Genomic DNA, 13,261 nt, shown 5'->3' with positions numbered 1-13,261 from the left:
GGGACCCCTCCGACTACATTTTATGAGCCTGAGGAAGCCGTGTGTTAAGGCGAAATGCGTTGCTCCATCCTTACCTGTTTTTGTCCAACGGAGGCTTCCGAAGCCGGTGGCTACACTGACAGTCGCAGTTGCTACTGAGCAGAGGCGCGTCATCTCCCTGCACTCCGGACGCGGAGGCAGAGCAGCTTTTGCGGCTAGAAGCTAACACTGTGGCACAGCGGCGAGCCCGAGTGTCGTTTTATGTGAGTGTAATGTGTATGTCCGGTTATGCAGATGTTTTATACTAATAAATGTCTTGTAAAAAAACCCATACTGAAACCGTGCCTCACTTACCCTTTAACTGCTGAACCGGGGAGAAGGAAAAAGTTGCCTGATCCCAGGCACTAAAGAGGGGAGAGTCCCGGCTGCAGTTTTGATTTAAGAACACACGCTGGTGCCCTAATTTTGTCGACATCCTGGAAGGGTTAAGCTGAACTCCACAGACCATTATACCACACCTTTACTTACACTGGGCCGTGTAAGTATTCTGATATCATAACATTATTCTATTTTACCCCCTACCCCTTCTTCTGAACAGACTGGGGTATACACTACAGATACCAATCAACATCTGCACTTACAAAAGGCCGTGTAAGTTCATTAATATTATTATCATTATCACATCAGTTCCATTGGTCCCTTACCAGAGGTGATTAGCCCTGTTGTGGTTTTTCACTATTTGTATGTTTTTAGCTGGAAAGTGTTAACACCTTGCTCCCCTATTTTTTTCTGTTTTCCATGTTTCTGTAAGGGATTTGGATGATCCCTCCATTGGATTGAAGCAGAGGGGATTGAAGGTTGTCTCTCGGTATTTTGGAGATCACATTTGCTGGTTTTATTATTTATTTTATTTTAATTTGTTTTTCACCTCTGATTCGTGACTTGGGATAAGCGCCTGTTTTTTTCTGTTTTTACTCCATCAAGGATTCACCTAATTTCCCCCCATTTAATTTGTAAGTCGCCTGTTCTTGTTTCCCAAATACATAACCTTACATTTATCTACAGTATATTAAACCTCATCCCCCATTTACCTGCTCAAGTTTCCAGTCTATCCAAGTCCTGGACAGAAATTACATCCTGCTCTGATGTAACTACCTTACTCAATTTAGTGCCAAAGATGGAGCCTTTGGCAGAAGGAGCGATTTCAAGATCTTTAATATACAAGTTAAAAAGCATGAGTCCCAGTACCGATCCTTGAGGTACTCCACTCACAACTTTAGCCAACCTGAGAAGTTTCCATTTATTACAACTCTCTGTTGTCTATTCTTCAACCAGTTTTCATTACAGGTGCAAATATTTTTACTGAGTCCAATTTCCTTTATTTTGTACACTAACCTCTTGTGTGGAACTGTATCAAAATAATATGCGAATTCTAAGTAGACCACATAAACTGCATTACCCTGGTCTAAATGCCTACTTACCTCCTTATAGAAACTAATGAGGTTAGTTTGTCACGACTTATCCGTCATAAATCCATGCTGACTATTACTACTAATTTTGTTAGGTATTTCTGAATATTATCCCCTATTAAACCTTCTAGTAGCTTCCCCACTATTGAAGTCAGGCTTACAGGTTTGTAATGCCCCGGTTGTGATCTAGCTCCCTTTTTAAATATAGGCACCATATCTACTTTACGCCAATCTTGTGGTACTGAGCCTGTGGGAATGGAGCCCTTGAATATTAAATGTAATGGTTTGGCTATTACTGAACTTAACTCCTTGAGAACTCTTTGATGTATGCCATCGGGGCCAGGTGCCTTATTTACTTAAATTTTTTCAAGCCGCTTATGAACTTCTTCCTTAGTTAACCAATTGTTCATTGATATGGAGGTTGTGGCTTCCTCCTGCGGCACTGCTATTGAAATTGATTCTTTCCTGGTAAACACAGAGGCAATTAATTTGTTTAATACCTCTGCTTTTTCCTTATCTCCAATAATCTGCCTGCACATCTCACACTGAAAGGGTCCTATATTTTATTTTCTAATTTTTTGGTTATTAAGGTACTTAAAGAACTTTTTAGGGTTGATCTTTCTATTGCAATCCTTTTTGCTAATTTGATTGCCCTTTTGCAATTTTTGTTACATTCCTTATAATTCTGATACGATGTCTCCGTCCCTTCTAACTTAAAGAATCAAAACGTCTTCCTCTTCTTGTCCATTTCCTCCCCTACCTGTTTATTTAGCCACATTGGTTTTGACTTATTTCTTTAATAGTTATTACCCAAGGGTATACACTGATAAGTGTGTTTTTCTAACAATGTTTTAAAGACTGCCCATTTATCTTCTACATTTTTCCCTGCAAAAACAATTTCCTTTTGTTATGCTAATCTCATTGCCCCAGTCTGTCTGGATAATTAAAATCACCCATTATGCAAACATGACCTAGTTTTGAGGCCTTCTCCATTTGCAAAAGTATTTTATCTTTCTCAATCTCACCGATATTTGGTGGTTTATAGCATAGCCCTACAAACATTTTCTTTATACTTTTACCTCCACTGCTAATTTCTATCCACAGGTCTCTACATTTTCATCATTCCCTTCATAAACATCTTCCCTTATAATAGGTTTTAGATCCGGTTTAACATATAAGCATACTCCACCTCCTCTTCTATTTGCTCGATCCTTCCGAAAAAGTGAATAACCCTCTAAATTAACTGCCCAGTCATGAATTTCATCCAACCATGTTTCAGTAATGCCTATGATATCATACTGCTCCCTTGCAGCTATTAATTCAAGCTCCCCCATTTTATCTGTCGGGCTTCTTGCATTAGCAAGCATGCATTTGAAACGTTTGCTATACAAGCATTGGGATATTCTGAGCCCTGACTCAATTTTGGGTAATGCTTGTCTGGATCCTCCTACAGTAGGGGTTTTGGTGTTTCCCAGAGGGTAATACATGCTGATAATCCCCTTAAATATGCACCAGAGCACTTTCTTTCAAATCCTAGAAATAGTTGTTTCAAATGTTTTGGTTGTGCGATGTGCAATAGCCTCATTCTGGCTAATACATTTTCACATCCTTATACTGGGGGGGGGGGGGGGACTTCCAGATTCGTGCCCGCATCACCTGTGATACATCCTTTGTTGTTTATGCGCTTAAGTGCCTTTGTGGCCTCTTTTACATGGGGTAGACTAATAGACCCCTTAAGAGGCTCTTTTCTGAGCATAATTCCAGAATCTCTTCAGGGGCTGGACCACAGGACATTAGTGAAACATTGCACTTTATTTAAACATAATGCCTCAGCCATATATATCATAGGTATCAAATGGGTAACCCCGCTTACTCACGATAGAGATAGAGAAGTGTCTAACAGCGAGAATGTTACTGGATTTATATTGTAAATACAGTGATACCTCGTTGTCTTAATGACAATTTATTCTTGGGATGTTTCTTGCCAGCTTGTTAAAATGAATTTTGCATATAATTAATGACTAAAGTGTGTGTGTGTGTGTGTGTGTGTGTGTGTGTGTGTGTGCGTGCGTGCGTGCGCGCGCGTGCGTGCGTCAGTGTCATGATCCTTTTATAGGTTGGATTGTATGTATATATTTCTGGTGTTCTTTCAAATGTTCGCCATTTGAACTGGAGGTATTGCATCTTTTTCATGTTGTGAATTACTATTTTTTCACTTTGTGTGTGCTCTCATATGTTAAATATGTTAACTGAAGTTGTGTTTTAGCTTGTGGAGAAACTAAAGACTGTTCTGCCGGTGGTGAGAGTTTATGTTCCAGTACCTACAGAACAGTTTCCTTTCCTACTGCTGGGAGGAACTATCCCGTTCAGTACCCACTGCCATTGGAGTACAGGAATATAAAATTATGGTAAACTGAATACATTTTCTCTTTTCTTCTCTCTTCAGATTGCCAGGTTCCTGGGGCCGATTTAGAGATAAACCCGAGGCTGGAATCCCTGTGCTTAAGTATGACAGAGCATGCCCTGGAGGGTAAGGCACTGCATCCTGGGAATTACTGGGGAGGGGAGATAAAAAGATTCCAATCTTTTATTTCAAGCTTTTCGTGTGTGTGTGTGTGTGTGTGTGTGTGTGTGTGTGTGTGTGTGTGTGTGTGTGTGTGTGTGTGTGTGTGTGTGTGTGTGTGTGTGTGTGTGTGTGTGTGTGTGTGTGTGTGTTCATCATACTCCCTGGTCGATCTACTTCTGGATTGTAACGATGCTCGTCTCAAGCAGGAAACTGACTTAAAGAACTGACCTGAGCCGAGGGACAGAGTCCTGATAGAGTAGTGAGTCGTAAGCCCAAGGTCAGTGCTGGCAGCAGAGTTACGTAGTCGGTGACAATGCAGAGGTCGAGGCAGGCGAAAGACGGGGGTGGTCGAGGTACTTAGCCGGGTCTGGTAACGAGGAAGATAAAAGTTACGTGCGTTGCATGAACTAAAACTTTGCTCAGCAACTTCCTGCTTACAGGGCTCTCCTTTTTAAAGGAAGCTGCCAGGAGCAAAAATGGAGGATCCTGCCACAGAGGGCGAACTAGAGCAAAATTCCGGTCTGAACTCGGAAAATCCAGGAGGGATTTTGCAAAACCTCATATGGATGAAGGCCCCCCAAATGATCTTTCACCAAAAAGCTTTGGTGACATGGTGTCTCCCTGCTGCACTCCCTTGTTCCTGATCTTGCTTGTATCTTCATGTAATCTAATGGTTGATGTGGCATTCTCTGAAATGTTCTTTATAATTTCAATGTACACTTCAACATTTTGTCTTAATGCATCTAAGACTGCTGGAGTGTAGACAGTCAAATGCTTGTTCATAATCCATGAATCCTAAAATGAGTTGTCGATCGTATTAATTACTTCAGGAAATCACTTCTTGTGCTACTTTGAGGTCCATTATGTTGTATCCACTGCAAAATCCTGCTTGTTCTCTAGGCTGGGCAAAGTTAATGGTCTGTTGTAGCTGATTAGTGAGTGGTGCGTATCTTCATACAAATCTTGTACTGTAAGTGATTGGAAGTAGACTGGTCTGTAGTTCTTGAGGTCTTCTTGTTCTCCTCTGCAAGAAAGGAGACAAACTATGGCATTACTACATTGCACTGACATTGCACTGATATTTTCCTATTCAAGCAGCATGTATGGACTTTTGCAAGGATTCTTTCTACTTCTTTCATGATTTCAGTTGTAATTCCATCTTCCCCAGGAGCCTTTCCATTCTTCATGGATTTTATTGCTTTTGCCACATCTGGACGAGGATTATGGTACATCATTGGTGGTTTCTTCTCGCTTGTTCTCTGTTGGATTATGCCCGGTTTCTGTGTTTGCCTACAATTTCATGTATCTTCAGTAGTCTTCGTTACCATATCAGTTACATTTTATTACATCTTCAGTTATACATTTAAGAATTGTCATGCACAGCTCTTGCGTCTTGGGATTGCTTCAGTTCGTGTCTCCTTATTAATTGTTTTGTCATCAGATATTTTCTTATCCTTTTTTTTTTTTTTCATTAGAGATTCATCCATTTGTTTTCTGTGCTTTCAAGTTCAACCCTCATAAATTATTTTGCAGTTCTAGTTGAAATTCTCTTGTTCTTGAGGTTCTCTACGTTAATTTTGTTTTTGACTTCTTTTTAATCCGTTTTCTCCATTCCAACTTTACAGCATGTATGTAATTTGCAGCAAACCAATCGTTGATCACTCCTTGTGTCTGGTTGGTTAAGGACTATGCAGTCTTGAATCACAGATTTCTTGTTAAGATATAGTCAATTTAATTTCTATTGGTCAATTGGTTCTATTCCATGTTCATTTTCTATTTGGATTGTTCTTGAAGAATGAATTCATGAAGTTTTCCCATTCTGCAAATATTTAGCCACAGGGACATCTTGCCGCCAGCCGTTTCGCCACTATCACAGAGGAGGATGTGTCTTTGCTAATCTCCTGTTCTCCCTCTACCACCTGTCCTCTTGACCCAATTACCTTCCATCTCCTAAAACCTCTTGCTCCTACTATAATCCCTATGCACACACACTTTTTTTATCTCCTCCCTCTACTATGGTACCTTTCCTGCTTCCTTCAAACATGCAAATGTTATACCATTACTCAAAAACGGCAAGCTTGACCATGTCTTTCTACCTATCGGTCTGTCTCCCTCCTGCCCTTTGCCTCTAAACTCCTTGAATGTCTTGTATTCTCTCGCTTGCTCCATTTTCTCAACACTTATTCTCTCCTAGACCCTCTACAATCTGGCTTCCGCACTGCTCACTCGACTGAAACAGCCCTCACTAAAATAACTAATGACCTCCATGCTGCCAAAGACAGAGGTCATTACACTCTGCTCATATTACTCGACCTCTCTACAGCATTTGACACCGTGGATCACCCTCTTGGTATTCATAACAAAGCTTTATCCTGGATCTCCTCTTACCTCTCCCATCGTACTTTCAGTATCTCTTTTGCCAACACCACCTCCTCCTTCTCTATCGATCTCTCTGTGAGGGTACCGCAGGGCTCTGTCCTGGGACCTCTCCTCTTTTCTCTTTACACTCTCTAGGTGACCTAATCACATCTCTTGGGCTCAAATATCACCTCTATGCTGATGACACACAAATGTACTTTTTCACCCCCTGACCTTACACCTGCTGTACAGACTAAAGTTTCTGAATGTCTCTCTGCTACAGTATATCATCCTGGATGGCCCTCCACCGACTTAAACTTAACATGGCAAAAACAGAGCTCCTCATACTTCCTCCCAAACCTGGCCCTACTACCTTCTTCCACATTACTGTTGGAAGTACTATCATTCACCCAGTTGCCCAAGCACGCTGCCTAGGGGTCACACTCTACTCCTCTCTCACATTCAAAAGGTAACTAAAACTTATCGTGTATTTTTTTCCGTCGCAGTATTACAAAGATACGCCCTGCTGCTCGACTGCAAAAACTGACATAGACCCTCATTCTCTCCCATCCTGCCTCTCGCCTGTCTCCCCTACAATCTATCCTAAATGCTGCTTCCAGAATCACTCTACTCTTTCCGAAATCTGTCTCATCGTCTCTCCTGCTGAAATCACTCTCCTGGCTTCCTATCAAATCCGTATCTCACACTCCATTCTCCTCACTTTTTAAAGCTTTACACTCTTCTGCTCCTCCTTACATCTCAGCCCTAATCTCTCGCCATCCCGACTCTTGCGTTCTGCTCAAGGATGTTGTCTCTACCACTTTTGTATCTAAAGCCCTCTCCCACCTTAAACCTTTCTCACTGACTGCCCCACACCTCTGGAATGCCATTCCTCTCAATATCCGACAAGCACCCTCTCTATCCACCTTTAAGACCCAACTCAAAACACACCCGCTTAAGGAAGCATATGAGTAGCTCTGAGTGATAGTTTTACACTGCATACATAAACCTTGGCCCCTTGCAGATGCGCTTACCAGAATGCCCTCCTACTGTCTCTGTAAGTCCTTCCTACCAACCAATTAGATTGTAAGCTCTTCGGAGCAGGGACTCCTTTTCCTAAATGTTACTTTTAGTCTGAAGCACTTCTCCCCTTTGTGTTATTTATATTATTTATCTATTTGTTTATAAAAATGTTTTACCAGGAAGTAATAAATTGAGAGTAATACCTCTCGTTTTCAAGTATGTCCTGAGTATAGAGTTAAGATGATAATACATGGTTACATAAGTGAACAGGGTATACATTATATACAAGACATTGCATGCACAGTTAGAGATAATATATATTATAGGCGTATGCAACAGTTACAGACCAGATTAAAATGTGAGACAACTTTAGTTTTGAAAGAACTTAGACTGGTGGTGGCTGTGCGTCTATTGTTGATAACCTTCCAGAAGTTAGCTGAGTTTGATGTATTCTGGAGGAGATTGTCAGAGTAATATTGTGCTTTTGCATGTCTTGTTTGCCTTGTGCACATGTTCCGCAGGCATCTGTAGTGATTGAGATCCTTGGTAGTGCCAGTTACTTTGTAGCTTTTCCACAAGGCATCCCTGAACTGGTAGAGTGCTACAAGGTCAGTTGTAACCCACGGTAGGTGGGCCCCGTACTCTTATTCTGTAGTGGAGCATGGGTATCACAGAGTTTTAAGAACTCGGATTGGAAATAGTCGAGCGCATAATCGAGGTCGGGAATTAAGTCGATTCTGTACCAAGGGCAGTTGGTAAGGTCATCCAGAAACTGTTGTGGGTTAAAGTTTCTAAATGTTCTAGTGAGGAGAACTTTAGGGCTTGATTGGGGTGGTTTAATTTTCCTTACACAGTACACTATTGCATGGTCACTGAAAATATCAGGAAGGATGCCAGAGGATTGGATTCTGCTGGGATTTGAGGAGAGAATCCAGTCTAGCAAGGAATGGTTGTGAGATTTCAGGTTTGTCCGTGTGGGATGGGAAATGAGTTGCGTTAGGTTAAGTGACTTGAGTGGTATCTCTGGATTTTGTTGTTTTTAGGGTCGAGCCAATTGAAGTATAAATCCCCAAGAACTAGCAGCTCACTCTTCTCATTCAGTGAAGAAATGGAGCCAAGACATGTGATTGTTACGTGTATTACTGCTGTGAAGCGCTATGTACATTAATGGCGCTATATAAATAAAGACATACATACATACCCCTAAAAAACCTTGCACCCTAAAAAAAAAACCTGCCCCTTAAAAGGTAGAGAGGCGGAAGTTGTTAAATGTCAGCAAAGGAAATTTACAAAATGAAATTTACTGGTTGCATAAGTATACAGCCCTTTAAGTCGGTACTTGGTAGAAACACGTTTTGCAGCAATTACTGCTATGAGTCTTTTTGGATAGGTCTTGACTTGCTTTGCTTAGTAGGATGGTGACCTGTGCCTATTCTTCAAGGGAAAATTGATCCAATTCCAATAAGTTTGTTGGAGATCGTAGATGACCTGCAATCTTCAAGTCTTGCCATTAATGTTTGGATTCAAGTCAGGACTTTGACGAGGCCACTCAAGAACATTAATTCTCTTGTTCAACCGCTCCAGTTTGGCTTTATGCTTCGGGTCATTGTCCTGCTGAAATGTTAATTTCCTCTCCAGTTTTTGAGTCTTGGCTGACTCAAACAGGTTTTCCTCAAGGATTCACCTGTAGTTTGCACCATCCATTCTCCCCTCTATCCTGACCAGCTTCCCAGTCCCTGCTGAAGAGAAGCATCACCATAATATGCTGTTGCCACCAACATGTTTGGTAGTTGGGATTGTGTTGACTGGGGGATGTGCAGTGTTGGACTTGCACCAGACACAACACTTGGAATTTAGACCAAAAGGTTATATTTTTGTCATGTCTAACCACAAAACCTTTTTCCACATGTCTGCAATATCATTTATAAGATTTTTTGCAAACTCCATACGTGAACTAAGATGAGTCTTTTTGAGTAATGGCTTCTTTCTTGCCACCCAGCCATACATGCCAGCTCTGTGCAGGGAACTGTTTTTTGTTGATGTGTGACATAGAACATCTCAGACATAGAACTTTGCAGGTCTCTCGGTCATTGTTGGTTTCAAAGTGACATCCCGTTTCCTGCTTGCCTAGCTGCTTAGTTTGGGAGTGTGACATTATCTGGGTGGTATAATGCATCTTCCACTTCTTAATAAGGAACTTCACTGTGCTGAGAGGGATAATCCGCGCCTTTTTGAAATGTTCTTGTACCCTTGTACTCTGTGCCTCTCGACCTCTTTATCCCTGACTTGTTTTGAAATCTCGTTTTTCTTTATGGTTGCTTTGTTGGATCACTGAGTTGCAGCTTGAAAGTCCTTTATATACCTGAGGGAAATTATGTACAAGTTAAACCACTTTGATTACACACAGGCAGAAACCATTTAATTAATGTTGTGACCTTTCAAACATTTAATTTGCACCTAACCTGATTTAGGACTGCAGTAGCAATAAGACTGACTACTTATGCAATGTATATGTATACGTGCACGCGCGCACGCGTATAGACACGTGCGCGCACATGCACGCACGTATACACGCACACACCTCAACAAATTATGCAAAATGCCACTTGCCAGACAAAGTGACTCGCCCCCCTAAAAAGTGTTTTCTTAATGGCACTGGATAGTGGCGAAAATGTGACTGAGCGTGTGCTGCCTTTCTCAGCCCCCCCCCCTTCCTCCTCCTCTAACTCCCCCCCCTCCACCTCCTCTGGCTTCAGTGCAGCAGAGGAAGAAGAAGAAGGTGGGTGGTGGCGGAAGAGGATTACACACACTCATTCACTCACTCATACATACTCATACACAGACACACACACACACACACTCGTATATACCCACGCACACACTGCTCGCATAGCATCCCCGAGGTCTAGAGGGACCAGAACTCGGCCAGAAGTGGAAGTTGACTTGGGTAAGCCTATTGAAGCGGCGCCATTCCCCCTGTAAACACTGTTTAGGTGAGTTTCAGCTCTATTTCGTGTATTAGCAGTGCCTGTTTGCTTTGGCCGAAATAAACTTGCTCTATTTAACCCCTTCGTTCTGTCTGTTATGTTCCTGAGTGAATTGTCCTGGTCTCTCGTGACCGGTGAAGAAGCGTCAAACGATAGATGCTCCTTTTGGGACTCCAGATCTTACAGACCTGGAAGAACATATCCCCGGTGTTTTTTCAGTCCATTCAATCATTTCATACTTGGGGACGGAACAAGCTGATCCTTTACGAAGAATCCCACTTTCTGAAAATCAGTAGAGTTTGTCCCTGACGTGTTCTTCAGTAGTGTGTGTGTGTGTGTGTGTGTGTGTGTGTGTGTGTGTGTGTGTGTGTGTGTGTGTGTGTGTGTGTGTGTGTGTGTGTGTGTGTGTCCTATCTATCTATCTTAGCCTTGGTAGAAGCAGTTCTCAAGATGTGCGAGCAAGAAGTTATTCAGGTGCTTCCTCTGTACCAGGAAAGGAAGGGAGTCTATTCCAATATTTTTATGGTCTTCTGGTGACTTTCATCCAGTGCTAGATTTAAAATTCGTCAACCAATTTTTAAGGCTCAGTCCCTTCCAAATGGAATCCCTAAGGTCCATACTCTTCAACCTAGAGATTCTAGCATCGATAAATTTAAAGGTCGCCTATCTGCATATCCCTTTGAGTGTTCCATCAATGGTACTTAAGATTTTGTGTGGTGAAGGCTCGTTACCAGTTTGTCACAGTTCACGTCGGACTAGCTACAGCTCCAACAACATTCACCAAAGTTCTAGCAGTCGTCATAGCCCATCTCCGGAAGCTTGGCATCTTCATTCTTCCTTATTTAGACATTCTAATCGGAGCCCATTCCTTTTCAGAAGCAAGGTCTCGTGAAGATCATTCTGCAAAAACTCCAGCTTTTTTGTATGGCTCATAAATATGAAAAAGAGCTTGCTAGTCCCGTCAATTAACATAAGGTTTCTGGGATTGCAGTTAAATGGGCAAAGTTTTCTTATCTCGGTGAAGAGCCCTAAAAATTTTCAGAGCAGTGAAAGAACTTCATCAGAGCCATCCAATTTCAGCATGCCAGTGTAGAAAGTTGCTAGGTCTCTTCCCTCGGCTATAGAAGCAGTGCCATGGGCACAATTCCAGATCAGAGCTATTCAGACCTATTTTTCTTTTTTTTTTAATAAATTGGCACAGATTCACAAAATCATGCACACTAGATTACTCGATCTTTCTTCGCTCTAGAGAATTTAAGAATTGCGCAACGCCTTCCAAATCTCATGAAAAGTTGAGCTCTAGAGATCGGAACTTGGCACATCCTCTTCACCGATGATAGCTTAAAAAGTTTGGGTGCATTGGTCTGTTGCAAAGATCTTGCTCCCGATTGTAAATGTCCTGGAGATCAGAGCAATTTTCAGGGCTATAATCCACTTTCCTCGCCTTCAATGAATGCCTCTCCGAGTCATTTCAGACCAATGCCAAGGCAGTGGCTTACATGAACAAACAGAGAGGCACAATGAGTTCAGAGGCATTGAAAGAAGTTTCAAGGATTTTGTCTTGAGCAGAAAATAGTTTTCCTCACAAACGCTCTGCATATGTCAGGGAAATAAAAAATCTCTGCGGATTTCTTAAGTCATCCCAAGATCCAACCAGGAGAGTAGGCTCTAAAGCCAGAGGTGTTCAATCAAGACACCTCCAGTTGGGGATCCAGCAATAGACCTAATGGCGACAGAAGAAAATGTAAGACTCTGAGGACTGGGCTTCCTGGGATGCTTTAGGGTATGTAAAACAGAGAAAAGACCATTCTTTGAAAAAGATGCACACCTCTACATCAATGTTAATTTATCCCATTAGTTGGTTATTGATCTGCTGTAAAAATAAAACTTAACTTTTAATACATCTCAAAAATGAACAGATCCTCCTAGTAATTACCATAAAATTATGCACATGAAATATAAATTGTATCAGTGAAAATTCGTAACAATCTTGGTGAGTTAAGTTTTACATTTATTAACAGTAAAACAAAATGTATGATAAAATACAGCGTCTTAGGGCAAAAGAAAGATGTCTAGAGGCTTCCACCCAGTATGCTGGTAATCTTAGATGCCAAATAACACCCCAAAAGGGGTACATAGGCTATGTCTAGTGAATCAGGTGTTGACTGATTTAACTAATTGTGGTTCAAAATATTGACCATATACTGACTGAATAAATAGGTGGTTGTCTAGAAGGGTTAATTTCCCTGAAGTAGCTATTACCCTCAGTGTTAGCTTGCTTAATTGCCCAATACTGCTATTGAGGATAGTACTCTTAGTAGATCCAATATGAGATAATGGGCTCCCTTGATTGCCTGAGAATAATACTACCATATAGAGTACAGTGACCATATACTACCGGAATGATCAGATAGCTACTTTAGAGATGAATTCTCTAGTTTAACTATTATCCTCAATGTTAACTGACTTCGTTGCTCAATGCTGCTTTGGGAATAGTATGACTGCTGCCGATTTATAAACTGCTTGTAATTCAGGCCGATTCTACTAGGCCAATAAGGCTCTTGCCTCATCAGAAGACTTGTAAAGTTGCTAAATTGTCTTCACGGACTACTTTCATTAGGCACTATCATTTAGATGTCAGCCTCTGAAGAGGCTAGGTCTGGAAGAAAGGTTTTGCAAGCCATCATTTCTGACTTCCCACCCTTTGTGTATAGTCAAGGAAGACGATGGAGAAAGGTATTACCGTTATTTATCTTTCTCCTTCCATGAAAGTACATAGTTTTTTCACATCCTAAAGAGTTTTTTGGAAGGCCATATTTGTGCTCTACAATAGTTTGTGGAAAGTCTTGCCGCTTGACTGAATGTAGGACTGGGGATCT

At 41.5% G+C, this 13,261-nt stretch overlaps 1 protein-coding gene across 4 annotated transcripts in view; it reads left to right on the top strand.

Annotated features, from left to right (window-relative positions):
• The window catches only part of SAMD4B (sterile alpha motif domain containing 4B), a 46,246-nt gene that overhangs the window by 30,199 nt on the left and 2,786 nt on the right, over positions 1-13,261 (top strand). For all 4 annotated transcript variants that reach the window (XR_012802631.1, XM_075608235.1, XM_075608233.1 and 1 more), the window contains one exon: positions 3,895-3,978. Coding sequence is in view for 3 of the 4 variants with exons in the window: in XM_075608235.1 (XP_075464350.1) it covers positions 3,895-3,978 (84 nt within the window). In the remaining variant the exon portion in view is untranslated. The remainder of the gene's footprint in view (positions 1-3,894; positions 3,979-13,261) is intronic.

Source organism: Ascaphus truei, chromosome 7 (genome assembly GCF_040206685.1).
Source record: "Ascaphus truei isolate aAscTru1 chromosome 7, aAscTru1.hap1, whole genome shotgun sequence".
In the NCBI taxonomy this organism is placed as follows: domain Eukaryota; kingdom Metazoa; phylum Chordata; class Amphibia; order Anura; family Ascaphidae; genus Ascaphus; species Ascaphus truei.
Note: the sequence above shows the minus strand (reverse complement) of the source record. Positions and strands in the feature narration are given on the sequence as shown.